General features: G+C 38.8%; 1 protein-coding gene across 4 annotated transcripts in view; it reads left to right on the top strand.

The window, feature by feature from the left end:
* mdga2a (MAM domain containing glycosylphosphatidylinositol anchor 2a) overlaps positions 1-14,390 on the top strand; it is a 223,814-nt gene extending 209,424 nt beyond the window's left edge. For all 4 annotated transcript variants that reach the window (XM_037542047.1, XM_017713808.2, XM_037542048.1 and 1 more), the window contains 4 exons: positions 4,785-4,949; positions 6,353-6,483; positions 11,509-11,611; positions 12,149-14,390. In XM_037542047.1, coding sequence (XP_037397944.1) covers positions 4,785-4,949; positions 6,353-6,483; positions 11,509-11,611; positions 12,149-12,237 — 488 coding nt within the window. In that variant the 3' untranslated portion in view covers positions 12,238-14,390. The remainder of the gene's footprint in view (positions 1-4,784; positions 4,950-6,352; positions 6,484-11,508; positions 11,612-12,148) is intronic.
* Positions 14,391-20,610: the final 6,220 nt, after the last annotated feature.

Here is a 20,610-nt window from a genome sequence, read left to right as displayed (position 1 = left end):
CAGATATTGCTTGGCATGAGAGCAGTAAAGGGTAAGGTTTATAGACTACAACCGTTGATAAAGCTGCTACTTGCCTTAGCATTGAAGTTCTCCTGAAACATTAAATAAACTCAAAGACTGAACTTCAAAGTTCAGATTTGAGGGAATAGGAGAGTTGTTGGCACATTATGTGGGTGAAATGAAGCTCTGCAGCATTCCGTAACTGTGAAACTATGAAACTTTTATATGGGCTTCTTTTGACTTCAGATGCCTTGAGGAGTAAGGTCTCTTCTGGATTTCAAGAGTAGAGTCTAGCCACAGTGCTATACTTTTGAGATGGATGTGATCACTTCTCTCTCCCTTTATCATTGGGCTACAAGCATGTGTCTAGACCAACAACACGTTTCACTCTTGCTTTTGGATTGACTTTGGTTTTCATATAGGAGCTCAAAATTCATCACTAACTGACCACTTGATTAGTGCCTGAAGGAGGCAGCTGTAATGTATTTTTTATTTTTATTTTTTTAATTAAAAGAAGGTGCTAGTGTAAGATAATTAAAGAAATTTGTTTAACCTTTTTAGTGATGGTATATAACAATACTGTTATAGACGAACTATGAGTTCTGTAACTCTACACATTTAGAAACAAACTAAACCTAAGAAATGAATAGTGTTTTAGTAAACTGAAGAAAATAAAAATTAAAATAGTAAAATCTATTGCAAGTGCCTGAAAGCAAAAAAAAAAAAGATATTTAACTGCTAATCTGAGCTGCATAGTTACTTCATTATGTCATACATTTACTGATAAGTCCAGTATTGTTTGTATTCATGCTGTAGGCAAGCTAGCAGTACACTACATGCAGTATCTCTATGTTGTTCATCTGTGCTAGGTAAATAGAGAATATTTAGCAACATCCACAAATAAAATGAAAAGACAAAAGGGAGGGCTACCCTATCCAAAGTGACAGTCTGCAGTCTGACTACATGTGCAGGTGACACATGCACCACTCTTTAATTTATATAAACACTCACCTAACTCTTTTTTAGGAACACTATACTAATACTGGGTTTGGGCCTCCATTTCTTCTTTTGTGGTATGGATTCCACAAGATGTTGAAAACTTCCTGTTGAGATTCTGGTCTATTTTGACATGACTGCATCACGCAATTCCTTTTTCAGGTTCGCTTTCATGTTGCACATTCCCATCGTACCTAAAGGTGTTCTATTGGATGCAAATCCAGTCAGTGGGAAGGCCACTGAAGAACATTGAACTCATAAATCATGTTTATAAAACCAGTGTCAGGTGACTTTTGCATTGAGACATGATGGAAGCAGCCCTTAGAAGATGGTAAATTGTGATCATGAAGGGATGCACATGGTCAGCAACAATACTCAAAAGGCAGTGGCATTTTAGAGATAATTTGAATGGATGTCCCCAAAGTGTGTTAAGAAAACATTCTCCACACCATTACACCACCTCCACCAGTCTGGACTGTCGACACAATGCAGGATGGATCCTTGGATAAATGATGGCACCAGATTCTGACCCTACTATCTGTATGCCTCAGCAAAAATTGAGATTTATCAGACTAGGCTACATTTTTTCTGTCTTCAGCTGTCCAGTTTTCGTGAGTCTGTGCCCACTGTGGCTGACAAAACTGGTCTTCTGCTGTTGTGGTCCACCGATCACAAGGTTTGACGTTCTGTGCATTCTGAGGTGCTTTTCGGCTCACCACAGTTGTACAGAGTAGTTGTCTGAGTTACTGTAGCCTTTCTGTCAGCTCAAACCAGTCTGGCCATTCTCCATTGACCTTTCATCAACAATGCATTTTCATTTGCAAAACTGTGGATGTTTTTTTTTCTTTATTGCAATGTGGAGAAGTGGGGTGTGGGTGAGCCAGTCTTGGTGAACCAGCAGGCTAAGTAGCTGATGATGCTCACCTGTGCCTTGTTTCTGCCAGCCTACTTATAGCCGTCTCTCCCTTCAGTAGGTGGCAGAGCCCCGAGAGAGAAGGAGATCAGGGAAGGTGCGAGAGCAGAACCGGGCCGAGCCAAGCCAACTGAGTGGAACTAAACAAGCGTAAGAGAAAAAGGACTAAGAAGTCCCCGCGAGCCATGCCTTATTTTTGAAGGCTGAAAAGCTGAGCGTTTTGCTTTCAAACATTAAAAGAGAGATCTCAGCCTTCACCCCATGCCCCCAGTGTCTTTTCTTCACCCACTGTTAAAATCGTTACAATGGTGCCAAAACCCGGGAAGGAGTGGACGGACGTCGCCATAGAGGCCTCACCGCTTGGAGCATTAGTTAAAGCACTCTCCCTCCTGCAGCAGACCCAACACCAAGCTCTCCTGGATGTCCAGCGGGAAAACGAGGCCCGCTTCGAGGGGTTGGCTCATGGCCAAGAAACGGACAGAAAGCTTCTCCGGAGTTTGTTGTCAGCCACCAGTACTCCAGCTCCAGCAACCATCTCCATCTCGAAGATGACTCTGCAAGACGACACAGAAGCGTTCATGAAGCTCTTCGAGTGAGTGGCGGGAAACTGGGGGTGGCCGAAAAAGGACTGGGCCATCCGACTGCTGCCCCCCAACAGCTCTCTGCTCAATCGCAGCTAGAGTACAATGAGCTGAAAAGGGCCATCCTCCAGAGTGTGGGTAGAACTCCGGAGCAACACCACCCGCGATTCCACACGCAGACACTCCGTGAGTTTGACCGGCCCTTTGTGCTGCCGCAACAACTCCGGGATTCCTGCAGGAGGTGGCTCTTGTCAGAAGAGCGCGATTCCGAGGAGGTCCTCGACCTGGTGGTGCTGGAGCAGTTCATCACTCGCTTACCCGAGGAAACGGCAGCTTGGGTCCAGTGCCACCAACCGGAATCGCTGGACAAGGCCACAGAGCTGGCACACATGGCGGCGTATTCAGGGGCGGGAGCCCCCACCCAGGAAACCTCTCTCTCTCCTTCTCTCTCTCCCTATTCCTGCTCCCCGAAAAAAGGGAGCTCTAGTCCCTAAACCCTTTCCTCGCGCTAGCGCCTTCCCTGGTCTCCTTCTCTCTCGGGGCTCTGCCACCTACTGAAAGGACAGATGGCTATAAGTAGGTTGCCAGAAACAAGGCACAGGTGAGCATCATCAGCTACTTAGCCCGCTGGTTCAGCCAGACCAGCTTCTCCATCCTGCATTTGACACTCGGCCACGCCCCCTTCTCCACATGCACCTATTAGGTGTTCCTAATTCAGTGTTACAATAAAAATTTTATATATGCGTTCACGCACATATGAACTTGAGCGACATCCCATTCATAATCCACAGGGTTTAATATGATGTCGGCACACCCTTTGCAGCTATAACAGCTTCAGTTCTTCTGGAAAGGCTTTACACAAGGTTTAGGATTTTTGCAGATTTGCAAGATTTTTTGACCAGTCTTCCAAAAGCGCATGAGGTCTGGACTCTGTGCAGGCCAGTCAAGTTCTTCCACACCAAACTCTATGTCTTTATGGACCTTGCATTGTGTACTGGTGCGCAGTCATGTTGAAACAGGAATCTGTTCCTATATATATATATATATATATATATATATATATATGTATATATATGTATATATATGTATATATGTATAGCAATTTTCAAAAATGGAAAAATCTGTCATTTATTATATTTAAAACAGGACCTAATGACAGAAATTGTCTTAATGAACTTGTTGTTTTCTTTTCTCTGTTTTGGCCCTTGGACCACAACAAACTTTCACCCCCAAACAAAAGACAGAGGTTATATGAAGATGAAGACTCAAGACTATGAAGACTCAAAGAACTATTTGACTGCTTAAGCAGTTCTTTTGTGGTTAAATGGTTCTTCTCTGTGTTGAGAAAAAAAAAAAACTTGTATGTGGGTCTTTAAAAAACATTAAAAAAAACTAATGGTTGTATATGGCACCAAAATGTGTAAGCTGTTGTTACAAGCCATAGATCCAAAATTATGGTACTGTACATAACCCTCTTGCTAGGAGGGCATGCTTATAATGATGTTATAAAATTGTATACATGATGTACAACATGTTACAATAGCCAAGTTTACATGCAGCCTAATAATCCGTTAATAATCTGACTAATAGCTCATGTAAATGCCTGAATTACACTCCAATCGGAAGATGTAAGAACGTTCCGCGCATGCGCGTCGCGTCATAGCGAGAGGTTTATACCGGTCAACACAGCGGAGCAGAAACTGGGCTGCAGAGGAGACGAGGTTCATGCTCTGAGCTTTAAAAGACGGCGGTGGGACGGACGTCCAGCTTATGTGTCTCAGAACACACCGCTTCCTTCATAAGTACATGTGAAGGACGTTTTCTGAGTCTGACATCAGTTTAAAGCAATTAAAAACACAAGCATGCCAACAGGAAACTCGCCTCACATTGACTGGTCCTCACGTGATGTTTGCTGTCATGATAACGTTCACTGTAAGCGCTGCTCCACACATGCGCATCATTGTGCTTTGGATTACTTGTAGTGAGCATGTAAACGAAGATTTTCATCAGATTGTTGAATAGAATGTACATATAAACACCTCAGTCTGAATCTGTAGTCTGATTGTATTCAATCAGATTGGCAAAAATCTTTGCATCTTAACATAGCCAGTGATGTACAGGCTACTACTGCAGTCAGCAGTTCAGAGACATCAAAAATGTAATAAATGTTACATAGTAGTTTTTTATATTAGGGATTATAAGCATTTCATTTCTTAACAGTGTGCAAGACAGTGTAAAAGTGGATGTTTAGCGATACAGTCATTCATCTGTGTGTGTGTGTTTGTTTTGCATAGGTTATTACATGTACATTGAAACCTCAAGACCTCGTCAGGAAGGAGACAAGGCACGACTGTTGACCCCATTGTTTAATGTTGCTCCAAAAAATCCCTACGGAAATGTGGCCACTAATCCAACCTACTGCTTTAGCTTCTACTACCACATGTATGGGAAGCACATAGGTAAGATGATCTCTGTGAATAATAATGAATGGATACATACAGCTATTTAGTGATAGTTGTGATGATCTCATATTGTATAACACATTAACACATAAGCTTCTCAATGAATGTATACCCTTCATAAACATGTTGGCTCATTCATGTAAATCGCTCTGTATTCAACTCACAACATATTAGTTGAGAAAACAGCAAACAGTAGTATAGTCTCAGACCCTGTTTAAAATCCATCACTGAAGGTTTTTGTCCAATTTAGGCTCATTTACAGGCTAGGAAACTGTTGCTTTATGTGACGAGTTTGCAGAAATGATCCAAAAGATTGTGGATCACTGTTCCCCATAACCTAATTCAAGATGTCCAGACAGATTGAGGTCTTTCTCATGCTCCGTTCATGCTGGACATGTACTTGCACTTCAGGGATCGTGATGACCTCGCTGGCCTCACAGACAAGCTTGTAACTGCAATTTTCTGGTTCGCAAAGCTGTCTGCCCTCTGAATTGGATGTGTCAAGCTAATTCAGCCTCGCTAGGGTCTGTTCTCTCTGGCCTTTTCCACCACCGCCTCAGGTGCCTGAGGTTTACGGAAATAAAAACCAAACAGAATCTTCTATCTAGTTGCATAGCAAAAAGGGAAAAAAAGCAGAAACACCATGCTCAAATCATTTTGCTCTTCTGATGTGATAGCTTGCATAAGAGGCTGCAAAGAGTATGCATTTGGATGGCAGAGCAAAAGAGATAAGGCTTTTTCAGTAGTTTTTTTTTTTTTTCTTTTTTATTGCTCTTGCTTGAAGCATTTTTTCTCCAGGGCAATTTATCCTAGCGTGACTGTACTCTTCTCTTCTGCATATTGTGTCCCTCACTGTGTCCTCATTTGTAAGGAAATGAAACATACCTTTTGGCTGCATCCTTGACAGATGGGTGCACGTCCCTTTTTTCTTTCCTTTTATTGCCAGAAATCAATGTAACAAGTGCTTGCATGTGAAACACCATCAATGAATTTTGTTCTGTCTGTCTTTCCCAGTAGCTGTTTGGAGCTTTAATTATGTGGTAGTTAATTCAATACAATTCCTCTCAGGTTTATCATTTTTATGCTGATCATTATAATAACATTAGTATATGTTATGCACAAACAATGGAATTCAGCAGTCATTCTGCGTTACAAGCGTTTACTACACTAAGCAGTAAACATTTAACACCTTACAACAATGTAAGCATGTAATAATAAATGCAAGAAACAGCAGATAGAATCATTTTTACCCCAATGAGAACTGGAGCAAAGAACCCATAATCTGCTACAGGTGTTTTCCAGTAATTCCACCATTTTCCAGTAATTGCAACTCACTTTATCATTTATCATTATCAGTTTACCATTAGCAATTTTTATATTGTGCTGTTGTTTTTTCAAAGGCTCCTTGAATGTGTATTTAAGACAGAAGAGTCAGACTGGTCAAGATAGCTCTGTGTGGACTCTCAGCGGAAACCAAGGGGACCGCTGGAGGCAGGCTAGAATCGACATCCACCCTACATACTCATTTCAGGTGAGGAAACTACTTTTTTGCTGTGGTCATCTCCAGAATTGGATTACCTTCCCTGGTGATTCCCTGGTGATTCCTATGTGCCTGTTGCTTAAGCTTTGATGTCTCTAAAATGTTAATAATTACATAATTATGATTGTATCATTTTTTTTTATTATTATTTAAATATAAGTACAATAGTTCAAAGTGTATAATCATATAGTGGAACAATTTTTATCAATTGTTATTGTTTATTAATTATTGTAAGCACTACTATGCACTTGCATAAAGACCGTAATAAAGAAGAATATTAAATTGATGATGAGGGTTTTGAGTTTTAGTAATTATTAATTAAGGGATTTTTTTGGGATAATTATTGATTTCCAAATGCCAAAGATTATTTCAGGACTAGTGGTGAAATGATTGGATCAAAATCCTGTAACTAGTGCCAAAAGTGCTGTTTTCAGAAAACTGTACTTTTTACTAATTTTACTAAAACACTTGTAATTGCAGAGTTACAGCACTCACTAAATTGCATTATTAGAATCCAGTTTGATGTCCACAAGTGCAATAACGTGTGTTAGGTATACTTGATTAAAATTTTGGAACATTGAGTTGCGCCCTCAGTGGCCAATTCTTTTGCAACGTCATAGAGTAATTGAGAGTTCCTACATAGACATACCATTCAAGTTTCATAATGATTGGTCAATGTCCAGCCTGTCAAACGCCTGCTGAAATCTGATTGTCTGATGGCAGTTACAGTTTCCCAGTTATCAGGTCGTCTTTATAAGCCTTGTTATAAGCCAGAGCCCATTCATCCTCTGGTTGACACAGGATAAAAAAGCAAAAACTCAACAGGAGTAATGTAAACAGAGAAAACATTTTTACAATTAAAATGACATTGAATATAGAAAAAAGGAAAAGGAAAGTATTTAGATTAACCAGTAATAACCAGTGACTACTACTGTCATGATGATGTGCACAAACTCAGTGTATTGTGAGGCAGGTGACATAGTGTCTGTGATTAAATAGTTCAAGTGCATGCACCAGAATCATCAGGAGGTGAGGCTTTCTGCACATCAGTACACAGCAGGAAGCTCCATCATGGTCAGACTCTTCCAGAAGATGGGCAAGCAAGAGCTTGCCTGATCAAGACCTGATCAAGGCAGATGAAACAACAGCCTCAGACTGTACAGGATATTCATGTTGTTCAGCTTGGCAAAAAACACAGTTCTGTTTAGGGTGACTGAGAACAATGTAGTATTAACAGAGTGCAAGCAGTGACTCGGGCAAGCCTAGCTATTACAGATTAATTAAAAAGAAATTGTGATTACCAAGGTTTGCTTAAAAACCTCCTCACTACTGTAGCTTGGGGTTGTTGTTCTCTTCTGACAAATTCTATCATAATTATCTAATAATTGCAGTCATTCTCAAATTGACCGTAGTGTACACTGAAGAGAACTCTGGCCCAGTTTGTGAATTAATGATATAAGCAGAGTAAGCATGCTTAGTATGCCTGAGAGTCTTAATGCCTTGTGTGCATTTGGTGGTTGCTCTAGTTCAGCTAGTCTGGATATGAAATGGACTCTAATGTGCTATTTTAGTACAATGGCAATTACAGTATTATCACTAAAGGAGTGGATAAAGGTGCTGCTGGTGGTCAGCAACAGTCAAGCCAGCAAAAAAGTCACATTCAAGTTGGAAGGCCTTCAAGCAAGAGACATAATTGCCTCTACAAGTTTTACTGTAAATGAAAGTGAATAATATAAGCTTTCACAACATTACATGATGTCATAGGATTTCTATTGTAAATCCTTTGCCTTTATAAAATGTGTTGATCAAAGATTACAGAAAAACAAGAATTTTGTGTGTTAAATTTGGTACATAATAACTCATGCTTAATAAGACAAGGGATATTAACCAAGGAGATAAAAAGGTCAGTTTTGATTCCAGGTTGACTTTAAGGCAAGAAACACCTATTATTGTGGTACTTTAAGGATGTGCATGGGTATTTGAATGCTCAGTTAACTGTTTGAAGTGTCGGTGTTCGAATGCTAAAATCACTGTTCAGCTGTTTGTTACATTTCTTCACAAAAAAAACGAGAAAATATTTAGACCTACAGCTCAGATTAACACCAGTTTTAACAGGAATGAGTATTAGCATTAATTATTGAGAAGAAAAGACCACCAGTGCTGTACCATTACCTCTGTTAACTCCTTAGGTTACCAAAGGCAGCCTCAGTTACCCATCCAACACAAAAACATACTGATAATCCTCAGCCATATTTGAATAATAAAGCAAGTTTTTAAATGTTTTTGCGCAACACCAGTGTTTCATTTTGTTTTTTCTTTCCCCATGATTAACCAATTATTGACCTTTGCAGGTACTCATACCAAAATTAGTCAGAATGCACATTCCTACTAAAAAAATCACTTTTCCGCTGATATGCAATGCTGCAAAATAATAATGTTGGAGGTTAAAAACTGAAGTGAATTTCTGAATAAATGTTTTATGAGGGCACTTACAAAGGATTTTGCCAGATTCTGAAATGTGTCATGAAGTTTTCTATGGGTTGTTGGCCCCTTTATATGAAGTTTGTTTTGATTAGGAGAGAGGCATTACTATCACTTTATGCTGTAGCCACATGGTTCATTTTAAAAACAAAAATGGCATTTTGTCAATATTGATTTGTAAACCGGCACGGTGGGTAGCGCTGTCACCTCACAGCTAGGAGGCCCTGGGTTCGATTCCCCTGCCAGGTGACCGGGGTCCTCTCTGTGTGGAGTTTGCATGTTCTCCCCATGTCTGCGTGGGTTTCCTACGGGTTCTCCGGTTTCCTCCCACAGTCCAAAGACATGCAGTCAGGCCAATTGGACATGTTACATTGCCCCTAGGTGTGAGTGTGTGAGTGACTGTCTGTGTCTGTCTGTCTGCCCTGCGATGGACTGGCGACCTGTCCAGGGTGTATCCTGCCTTCCGCCCGATGACCGCTGGGATAGGCTCCAGCATCCCCCCCGTGACCCTGACGGAGAAGTGGCTTAGAAAATGGATGGATGGATGGATGGATGGATGGATGATTTATATACCTGTGTTTTGTGCCTATTCTTCACCACCCATTTATAGTTTGTGTCTTTGCATGTATTCTGAGGTTCTCTTGAAGTTTTTATTGGAACTACAGATGTCAGGTTATGTTTATATTGTTAACGATATTGCCATATAAACTGTCATAAGGAATTGTGCACATGAAATCAAGGGGATTAGTGTGTTTTTCCTGTATATATTAATCATACGGCATTTCACTTCCATATAAAACTGACAAAGATGTTGACCCCAAAAACCACCATGCTTATCTACTCCTTCTCTGCACCAACACAAAAGCACATTAGAGCCTGACTGGCAGACTGCACTGTGGTTTTGCTGGAGCAGAAGGAGAATTTTTTTATGCTTGCTGTCTTTTCTACTGGAGAAAGAATCAAGAGCAGCCTCCAAAAGCATGTGGCCTGAATCAATACTTTTTCATTGTTTGTATACATCTGCGTACCAGTGCATTTAATTATTGTATGCTTATATAATATTGTTACCTGAGCTTTTACTTGTCATGATGAAGGTACTCTAAGTAAAATGTTTTTAAAAAGTGATTGGTTCAGTGCAGGTGTAAATCATTCAACACCCATTGTCCTGATGGCCACTTAAAGGGTGCCTTCACTTTTCTTCACCATGTAACACTGTGTTCTTACTACTATTAAAGAAATGGTTCACAAAATATTTGACATACACAGTTTTCCCACTTACCCAAGATGTAGTCAATCTAGACACTAGACGTGCTGCTTCTGTAGTTTAGCGCTGGAGTTACGAAGTTAACGTTGCTAATAAACACTAGATATCAATGGACAGAAATATACAAACTTCTCTCAATTTGCCCACCCAGGTGTTCATTAGGATTACACAGACTTGTCAGTGTAGTTAATGATGCAGCTTGACTCATGAACTATATAAATGCAAAAAACCTGTTTAACTAAACACAGCGGATTCTTCCTCTTCAATTCAAGCGGATTCAACTCCTCTTCAAATGCACGTCATGCAGGCATGTAGACGCTATAGATGACTTTCATGATTTTTTGTTGTTTCTTTTTATAGATAGCTATTAATGCTGAATTTTAGGACTGAAAATATATGTTTATAAATAGAGACAACAGGCATTAAGAGTATAATCTATGGACTGTGTTACATGGGAATTCTGCAGGCAGCTTTTGTCCTAAACATCAACAGATCCTGATTGAAATCCTGGATGTGGGTTTAGTGGCTTGAGGGAAGCTCTGAGGATGTATTTACGAAAAAGATTAGGGTGACTTCTAGTGTTTGTTAGCAACATTAATTCATTATCCTAACTCCAGCACTAAATTAAAAAAGCAAAATTTGGACACCAAACATGTCTTGGCTGATCAACTATGAGTAGGTAGAGAAAATTGCAAATTGTTTTGTCAAACCATTCTTTCAGATAACATGTATTTTTACTAGACAAGTCAATGTTTATTTATATAGTCTAAGCCCCCATGAGCAAGCCAATGGTGACCATAGCAAACAGAAACTCCCTAAGAGCAAGAGGAAAAAACCTTGAGTGGAAGGTCCTCCGCTGGTCAATAGCAAAACAATAACATGAGTGATAGTAACAGAGAATAAGGTTTTATCATTAATGTTAAATATTAAATAGAGAATAGAATAGGGTAAAAAAACAGTCATTGGAAAGAAGTATTCAGATTAAGCAATGATAACTGATGACTATGAATATTCCCTCAAGTTCCATTTGGTAGAATACACTGCCCAATGCAACTTTGACATTGATTAAGCATTCAGTTTGGTCTTACGAGTGGAATGAATATCTGGACTTGACTAAACTTGAATTTATTAAGAAAGAAAATTCCACGTTGTATTTTGTTGTGCTTAGTTAACAAGATATTACACATGGCACTGAACTGAAAAATGTGGTTTGTGTAATGGCATAAGAAGAGGTGTTTATCCAAATCATTCTTCTTGTCCCTTCATGTTAGATGGTTTTGGAGGGCGTCCGTGGTCCTGGCATTGAAGGGGATATTGCCATAGACGATGTGACCATTGAGGAGGGAGAGTGTCGAGACCCCCCTCCCAATAGCAGTGAGTATATTGGATAGTCTTGAAATAGAGGATAAATCTCTCAGGTATTGATTTCTAAACAGGACTGCAGACTATCAGACTCCTCTTGCATTAATGTTATATTACTCAATCAATACAGTGTATGAAATATTTACTAGTGATGCGGGCCACTGGCTTCTCTGGCTGTTTTATTGACTAACTATTCACAAGGCTGTTTACAAATGGAGATTTTAACTGAGGCATCTGGAGTAGTTTCAAGTACTTGTAATACAATGAAAATAAGTGACACAAATTTCAGAAGGTAATTTATGGTTGAATTATGTGTACAGTAGAATAGTTTCTGTGGAAATGTAATTTCTGTAAACATATTAACAAGGCAACCATAGTGTGTGTTTGAAAGTGAGAACAAAAATTCAGAAGCTGGCATCTGTTCTGTATCTTTTCTCTATGATCTAGAAATGTACACACTGAGTAGGTGTGTGGAGATTTGATGTGTAGATTTACAGTTATTTTGGATAAAAATAATTGAGTGCTTGCAATCATGTGTTTGATCTCTAGATCTGAGATCCCTGGCCCCTCCTACAGCAGAGCATATATGGCAGTTGTGTCTCACCCTGCTCTTGGTCCTGGCTGGCCATCGGAGGTGACCGTGTCCTGGAGAGGTCAAATCCGGCTCTGGCACTCGTAGGGGCTTTTGGCAGACAAGGACTGTCCGAATACAACTACCAAAGATTCATCCCGTCTGTAAGAGAGAATCACAGTTCTACGAATTATCCAGATGGAGTGCGGGAGAGAGTCGATGACTAGTTAACAAATAATGATCCGTATATTACAGGAGACCATACAAAGTCAGGATTCAAAAGCCTATTAAAGTTGTTGAAGTTCTTAATACGGAATGGGTGTGCCTGGATTCTTTGATAACCATGGATTGACCAGGTGAATCTTCTCAAAGCACAAAGACGCAACATGTTTTTTCCAGAAGGTTTTGCTTTGTTTCTCAGTGTTCATCTTGCTGTCCATATCATTGCAATATATGACACAAGTGGAAGAGCTAGCACCCCTGATAAATGATAATGAGAAAAAGTAGAAATTATTGTTTGTCTCGACAAGATTCTATTTCTTCTTATTATTTTTGTTATACAAGTAGCAGAAGAATATGAGCAATGATATCCCCTAAATATGGCTGACTTCATTAGGGCTCCTGAAAACTGGGCTGTTTTAAAAATGCCTTTTGGTTTTGGACTGCTGTCTTTCATTGTTTTTTTTTATATTATCTCCCATAATATGGCCATGTCTAAATATAAATAGGTCATGACCTATTCATACTGCAGTTTCACTTCTTTATGGTGGTGACTTCCAATATGTTGTTTCAATGCTATCTTTATATTTGGGTTGTCATCTCTGATATCCACAGGTATTTGGCCAAACTCATTTAATTCATGGATAACTGACCAGTTTAACACTCAATGTCTTTAAGAATCATTGAGTTGGCCTTTTCATTTTAGTATGACTTCATAAAATGCGTTAAAATGAGGTGCAGGGACCGCTTGAATGTCAACCTTTAACTCCTGCATGGGTTGTCCATAGAATTCCAAACTGTGCCCATCTGAAGCTGTGCCAGTCTGCAAGCAGTTGTTTTCTTGAGGTGCAGAAAGATAGCCGTCCTTTCACAAGACCTTTCACCATAGGACCCTGTTCCAATACAGAACACGGAGCTGCTGTCTGCAATGAAATCAAGTGCCTTCAGAACTTAGTGTAACATCATTCTGTTCAAACACCTGGTGAGCTATTGATCTTTGGCACGTTAATAGCATATCAATAGCAACAAGATGAAGGGCAAGAAACAAGCACGACAGATGGATGACCCCAGTGCCACGTCCTGTCCCAAAGCCCCTTCACAGCTCTCTTGGATTCCGCATACTGTTGGTCATTATTTACTTTGACAGCCATTGCTTTCAAATTATACACCATGACATGTTCCAATCCCGATTGAGATTGACAAAGAACTATAACGGAATCATTTGAGGAAATACTGTTCCAGGAGTTCCAGAACCAGAATTCCAAGGTCTGTACGAAGTACTGCTGGGAGGGTCACTGTGAAGTCCTCCTCAATTCAATAAGACGTTTGTGTTGTCGAAGAAGACGTTTTTCAATCACTCAAGGACTGATTGGTACAAGGGATGAAGTATGATGTACTCTGTGAACAGCCTTGATGAGCTGGGTCCATCCACTTGGATTCTTACAAATGATATTTTATTACTCTGACAAACAGTGACTGCTTTTACACAAACTGTTTAAAAAATTGTTTGAACTACCTGAGACCATTCATTACCTTAACCAGCTGGTTTTTGGAAATGTATTGTAAAGTCACTTTTATTGTTCATAAAGTTCTTTCTGGGAAGATTAATTTTCCTCCCTGAGATTTGTTAGTCCACAATATGTTGTTCAGTTTCTTTTTTTTTCTTAAACATGTCCATTTTTAAACCCCTTTTCATGATCGTACAGTTCAACATGATATAATATGAAATTATAGTTCGGTATTATGAAATAATATCAAATATGAGATTATATGCAAATACATTGGACAGGGCCTCCTATTCAAGTTTCACATTTTTAAAATATTCATACAAAAAAGCACAAATAATATCACTATCACAACACAAGTACTTTCCACACAAGTTGTTTTCTTTTTCTTCAATTTGATTAAGCTACACCTAGTAGAAACTACTCCCCAGTAATTACGTATGAAAAGGCAAAAAGATATTTTACATCTCTGATCAATAAAAAGCTTTCATGGTAACGAGTGACCTTTTTTTCATCAGCACCATTACCAATTTTACAGAAAGGTTTACTGTATTCTCACCCCAAGTACTCCTAAAATACTTAATTGAGATTTGTCTGCTGTTGGAATTCTGTACTTCCCACACTTCATTGACATTTTTAACAATTGTCCTGGCCTCATTTATTCAATGCTGAAAGCTTACAGGGTCTGCACTTAAGCACAGCATGAAGGGGTGCCAGCAGAACTAGTTTTTGGGCCATTAAACACATGCAGCTTTCATTAAGAAATGGCTTAAAGTTTTTTTTTTTCATGGGGACACTGCCTGTGGATGTTGTTGAGAAAGAAAAAGAATTTCTCCCAAGTCTATTTGTTAAAACATCTATTGTGTAAAAGGCATATTAATACAGTGAATAGGCTGTACTGTTTGAAGAGCTGCATTTAGGACTATACACACTGAAATATACATTGTATTTTTGAGTATATATGTTCATTTAGCATTCTAGTTTGTTGTTTGAAAGTCTATGTCAAAAAGCACCCAGATGTCTGTAAGATGCTTAATGTCAGCTTGATCTTATCTCATCATTAATACTCAGGGTTCTCTGAATAAGTCTTATAATAGATTTTTATAAATGTGAGCAGAAACTGACTGCTGATGAAGGGCTAGAGAGTAGCAGAACAACTAAAACACACAAAGGCTGTGTAAGGAAAAGAAAGCAGTTAATGGAGCTGGATAGCGAAAATACATCTCAAAATGCATATCATTAATGTCAGAACAAAAAGTTTTCAGGGAGATGTTTGTTAATGTTTAATGCCAGTTCATATAAGATTATTCCATGTCATTTTGGATCATTTTAGGTGGTCAATTCAACACCAAGGTTTTACATAATATAATTATGGAAATGGTGTAAAAAAATAGTTACATAGATGTTTATATAGATTATTGCAAACATTATTTCCCAATGTCAGCTATACATGGGTTTAATTTGCAGCTAATAAGCTTAATACATGCCATATTTGAGTTTTTTGGGTGTTACTGAAAATTATACATTATTTTTTTTCACTGTGGTATCTAGTTAGATACAGACAAGTGAGCTCTCTCAATGGTTAAGACTTCAGGAGCTGAACTAAAGGCATAATATGTCACATTAACCACTAGTAAAATTAAAAACTAAAGAGGAATCGGTCATGTTTTGATTTACAATAGGTGGTACCTGTTTTTTTGAGAAAAACATCACTGTAAGCCTGCAGCCACTGCAAAGCTGTTACCAGGTAAAATATATGTTAATATACGTTACAAGCTTCAAATGAAACGAGATGTCTGACACAAGCTGGCAATGTCAGCATATATTCTAGAACAGTCAAATTGTTCATGTGAGTCATTGTTAACTTAGTGCTAATTTATTGTTAGAATTCCATAAAGATGCAGAAATTAACTGTGATAGTCACGGTTTGCTACCGATTTGACTGTTTATCATAGATTCACATATTGTTCTGATATATAATGGTAAAGTTAAGATTGATCTAACATTAAGCAGCTCACAGATATTTGAGTGGTTTCCTGACATTTGACTCACAGTGTATAGAGAATAGTAGAGAACTGTTCAACTGTTTAGAAGTCAGAACTGCACTTTAGGCCTCACTCTTCTACTCTGGTGGCACTGGATGTGATCTGGCACCAGCAAACATTAAGAGAAAATGGGCAAATATGTATATTTTAAAAATATTTTTGAATATTAATGCAGAACCATGAAGTTTTCAGTTTTTGGGGAAGTAAAGTTGAATATCATTTTTAGAAAGTGTGGCATTCTAATTGAATCATTTTCATATCATTGATAATTTCAGACATATAATTTTTACTGCATTGCATTAGTGAATGTCTTTGTAGTAGTGGAGTAGTGTTTTGCTGGCCAAAACAGTGTGCTTCATTGTGATTATAAGGATTTCAGTGAGGGTTGTTGGTCTTGCATCAGCTCAGTATGGGTTAGTGTACTGGGCAGTTGACATTTTAAGAAAACTAGGTTGCAAAGTTCCTTTGGCTGCATAATAATGACTTTCTTCATTCAAGTATTGTAGCAGACAAGGAACAGGATGATTCCCCAATATGTCAGTGTTGTGTAAAATTGGCAAGAAAATGTGAAAAATGTGAAGATGTATTTTATATATTGATGCAATGGATGCACTAGTAAAGGATCCTGAAAAACATTGATTCACAAATGGTTTAGCTTCTATTAACAACAAACAGACAGTGCAAAAGAGCGTCTACTTCATTCCTAGAAGTGACAAATTTGTTGTGGGCATTTGACAATACACTCTGTTTTGCACACGATGCTTTCTTATAGGTACAGTGGCTCTTCACAAATCAAACATGGAAATCTTTTAATAGAGTAGAAATAATAATATTACAGTTCAGCGTCCATCAGTAGAGCTTCCTTAATATCAAAAGTAAACTAGGATTGATCTAATAGTAACAGAAGTAAAATTAATTATTATACAATCTACACTGAATATATTTATGGCATTTGGCAGACACTCTTATCCAGAGTGACTTATAATTTTATCATTTTTCACATGTAGTCCAAGGTAGCCAGTCTTGCCCAAGGATTCTTATTGGTGTATGGTGCTTGCCCAGGCAGGGACTGAACCTCAGTTACCCACTACACTATACTAATCACAATCCTTATTTAGGGTTGGAATTGCATTAATTTCAATCAGTTTTTGTTTTGCCCCCCCCCAAATTCCTGACAGATGCATATTAATGTGCAGAAAGTAAATGTTTATTATTGGTGAGTTTTGCACATACATGAGACAAATGAGCCTCCAAAAGGGTAAATTATTTAAGATGTGGATGCACTCTGTGTGTGCAGTGGACCACAGAAATGGAGGGCCAGATTGCTGAATGTTGGAAAATGCAGGAATGGCTTTATGCACCATGACCCCTGTGCAGTCATTTTTATCATTTCAAATCCTCTACCTGTTTGTGAATGCTTAACCCCAATTTGCTCTGCAGCTGAGTCAGCCAAGATTCCTGTGTGCATAAAAGCATAAATCAGTTTAACCATGTAAAATCAAACCTTTTTGTGTGTGTTTAAGTTGATCAAGTTCTTTGACATTTAGCTAGTTAGTAACTACATGCCTGATTGACAATCAGTTTGAGTAAAACTGAGATCACAGAGAACATGAACTGTTCTGTAAACAGGCAACATGTTTTACCCAGTCATACAGAAAGACTATCTGCATAGTCACACTGGGAAGTGCAAATGCGAACCAAGTCATCCTTAACAAGTTCCTAAAGACATCATGTAGACCTACAGCAGGGTAGGAGGCCTGTATTCCTTTCCTAAAAAGTTGACATCCAGTAGGAAAATTCTTTTTGTTTAGATCTGAGATGATGTCATACTTATAGCAAAGAAATCTGTCCAACCAGGATGCAGTCCTCATGCGAAGTGTACTAACTTCCTGAATGTTGCTTCTTGGGTTTAAACAACATAGTTATGCATATATCCTCTGCCTCTTGTTGGTGCCTCTTTTTCTACAGTTCATTAATTTACTTAATTTGCTCTTGAGAGGGTACAAGAGGCTAAATAAACATTGCCTTTAGTAAAAAAAAATGCCATAAGGTGCAACCAGACTCATGGTCAGATACATCTCTGGAGCATTGTTTTTGATAATTAGGTAAGATCAGAGTGGCAAAGTGCAGAGCTATCTGTCTGCAATGTCTGCAGCTCCATAAAAAGCTTTTGTCTATATACCGGAGTCCATTGAAATTCAGCCTAAGGCACTGATCTTCGAAGGTGTCTCAAGGCTCTACAGCTGAAGAGTATTTGGAGAGAAACTAACTGAATTACAGTGTGAGGCCACAACATGAACACAAAGCTTTGTGTGTTTGTGTGTGTGTGTGTGTGTGAGACTACATGTGTAAAAGCATGAGATAAAGTGAGGCTTCCTCCAATTTATAACCTGAAATTCATGGTTCAAGTGATTGTGCAATGATTGTGGTATTTCTCAAAGAGAAATGTAAACCTTTTATGTGGGGAGGCTCAGGACATCTGTGTTAGAGAAACACAAGATGTACCCCCCCCCCCTTATTTTCCCAATGGGCTTAATAATGGGGTCAGTCCTAATCTCAACAAATATGATGCATTACTATGCTCTATGTAATTCTGAAATATTGTGTGGATACCTACATTCCAGAGATTTATTGCCCTGGTAACTTCTTGACACAAGTTGATCTAATTTTATTTGGTTCCAATGCACCTCAGAGTGCTGTTCAATGTGAATAACAGAAAGAAATGAAACAAGAGGTAGTCAAGTATAATTAGCAAGCAGTACTCAGTTGACTCAATGGACTGCTCTCCCCTCTGGACTGTCTGTTGGCTGTAGCCATGCTTCCTCACAGCCTGGGCCCAACAGCCTGGGCCCTGCATCTTAAGTGGGGGGTTCTATGACAAACTACCCCTTCCTGGGTCTGTGCGGTAGCACACATGGCTAAGCTATGTAATTTTACTTTTCTTTTTCAGCTCCACCTGGTTCCACCCACTCTTCCTTTACACACCTGCACAACATTCTCAGGACTAATTAAGACTGTTACATATGCCTCATTGTTTTCCTTGTGTGTTTGTAACCAGTTCCTAGTTGTTGTTTCTTTGTTTGTATTGTTCTCCTCTTTTTGATCCTTGCTTGCCTCCTGTTTTTTTTAGTATAGATCTGCATCTTATTTTGCCTGCCTGTGTTTTGACCGCTGCCTGGTGTGACTGAGTATTGAATTGCCCTTAAGAAAGCTACATTGCACTTCAGCCTGCTTCAACTTGGAGCTAGAGTTTGTATAATTTTGTAGAATTGGTGAACCATGCATGAGCCACCTCAACTAACTTCACTCAGTGTGGAGGAGTAGCAGCTCAACTTGAGCTCCTCACCCTTTCAAGTGCAGTATAGCCCACCACCCTGTAAAAAAAGCTCATTTCCGCCACCTGTATACACAGTCTCATTATTTTGGACATCACTCAAGGCTTATGACTGTAAGAATGGTGGCTATGGGGGGAAAAAACATGAAAAAGCAGCATTAACCATCATCCAAGCAACACCCAAAGGATATATCTAAGTTCACTCCCCATAGCCTTATATATACTGTGTGCTGTTTCTTGACTCCTAAGAAAGTCTTTACACTACTCTAAAGAATATGCACAAATAGAGCCATCTTAATTATGAAGAAACCCATTCCTATGTCTTTTTAACCAAGGCTTCAGAAATCACCTCATTAGCCCCAAAAGTGACAATTCAGTTCAGCAGTAGAAAAGTTGCCTTTAATCCTTACAAAGATTCAGTGACGTCTCCTGTATGCAGAGCCTCACCACAGGGAAGCTAGCAGAGGAGGACACATCAAAAATAGATTACACTTTTTTTCTCCAACTTTGGGACTCATTTGATCCTCAAGCTGCACATTCACACTGGTCTTAAATAAATCAAACTAGTTTTTATAAAAGTGTTGGATTCAGGTTTTTAAGTTGAAGGCCCTAAGAGCAGTAGTATGTAGTATGCATACTCTTTCTTCAATACAGGTAACAAATATGGCTAATGAGTATGTCATTGTTGATCTCTATGGGTTTTTTGTGTTGCTCAGTGTTTCATTTGAATAGTTCTGTATCAAAATATAGATGCCCTTCTTTAGAATCACTTACATTAAATAAAACGTTGAGTTACACTATAAAAGTTACACATTTTAATGGTTTTACCACTTGTTTTATGATGGCCCTTTTTGCAGGATTAACCTCTATCCAAATCCATTCTGACGCACCGTTCCTCAGAATCCAGCTCCAACCTTGAGGGGTGTTTCACCTTATGCCCTTCAGCATATAATGCTGAAGATGCTTAGAGCATCTCCATTAGGTTATGTTGTAAGTGCCCGTATTATTATCTGTAATTTATGGTCTGAAAAGTCCCTGCAAGCAGGCCCATTTGTCAATTGTGACAAGCCATAGGGAAAAAAAAGGTTTTAATGTACAAATTGTAAGGGCAACACTCTCCTCTGCCTCCTAATATTGTAATGTGGAACGTGATTATAGCCAAAACACATGCTGTTGTTAATGTTTCACATTAAGGTGATTGTATGATGCAGAGGTTAATAACAATAGTGTGGTGAATTTGATCTTATTAATTCTATAGTCGTTACATTAATTTCTATCATATTGGTTATACTGTGTAGATTCTGGTTGAGTTTATCCTGTGGGCCTCTGACTGAAAT

The sequence above is a fragment of the Pygocentrus nattereri genome, chromosome 10, assembly GCF_015220715.1.
Source record: "Pygocentrus nattereri isolate fPygNat1 chromosome 10, fPygNat1.pri, whole genome shotgun sequence".
In the NCBI taxonomy this organism is placed as follows: Eukaryota; Metazoa; Chordata; class Actinopteri; order Characiformes; family Serrasalmidae; genus Pygocentrus; species Pygocentrus nattereri.
Note: the sequence above shows the minus strand (reverse complement) of the source record. Positions and strands in the feature narration are given on the sequence as shown.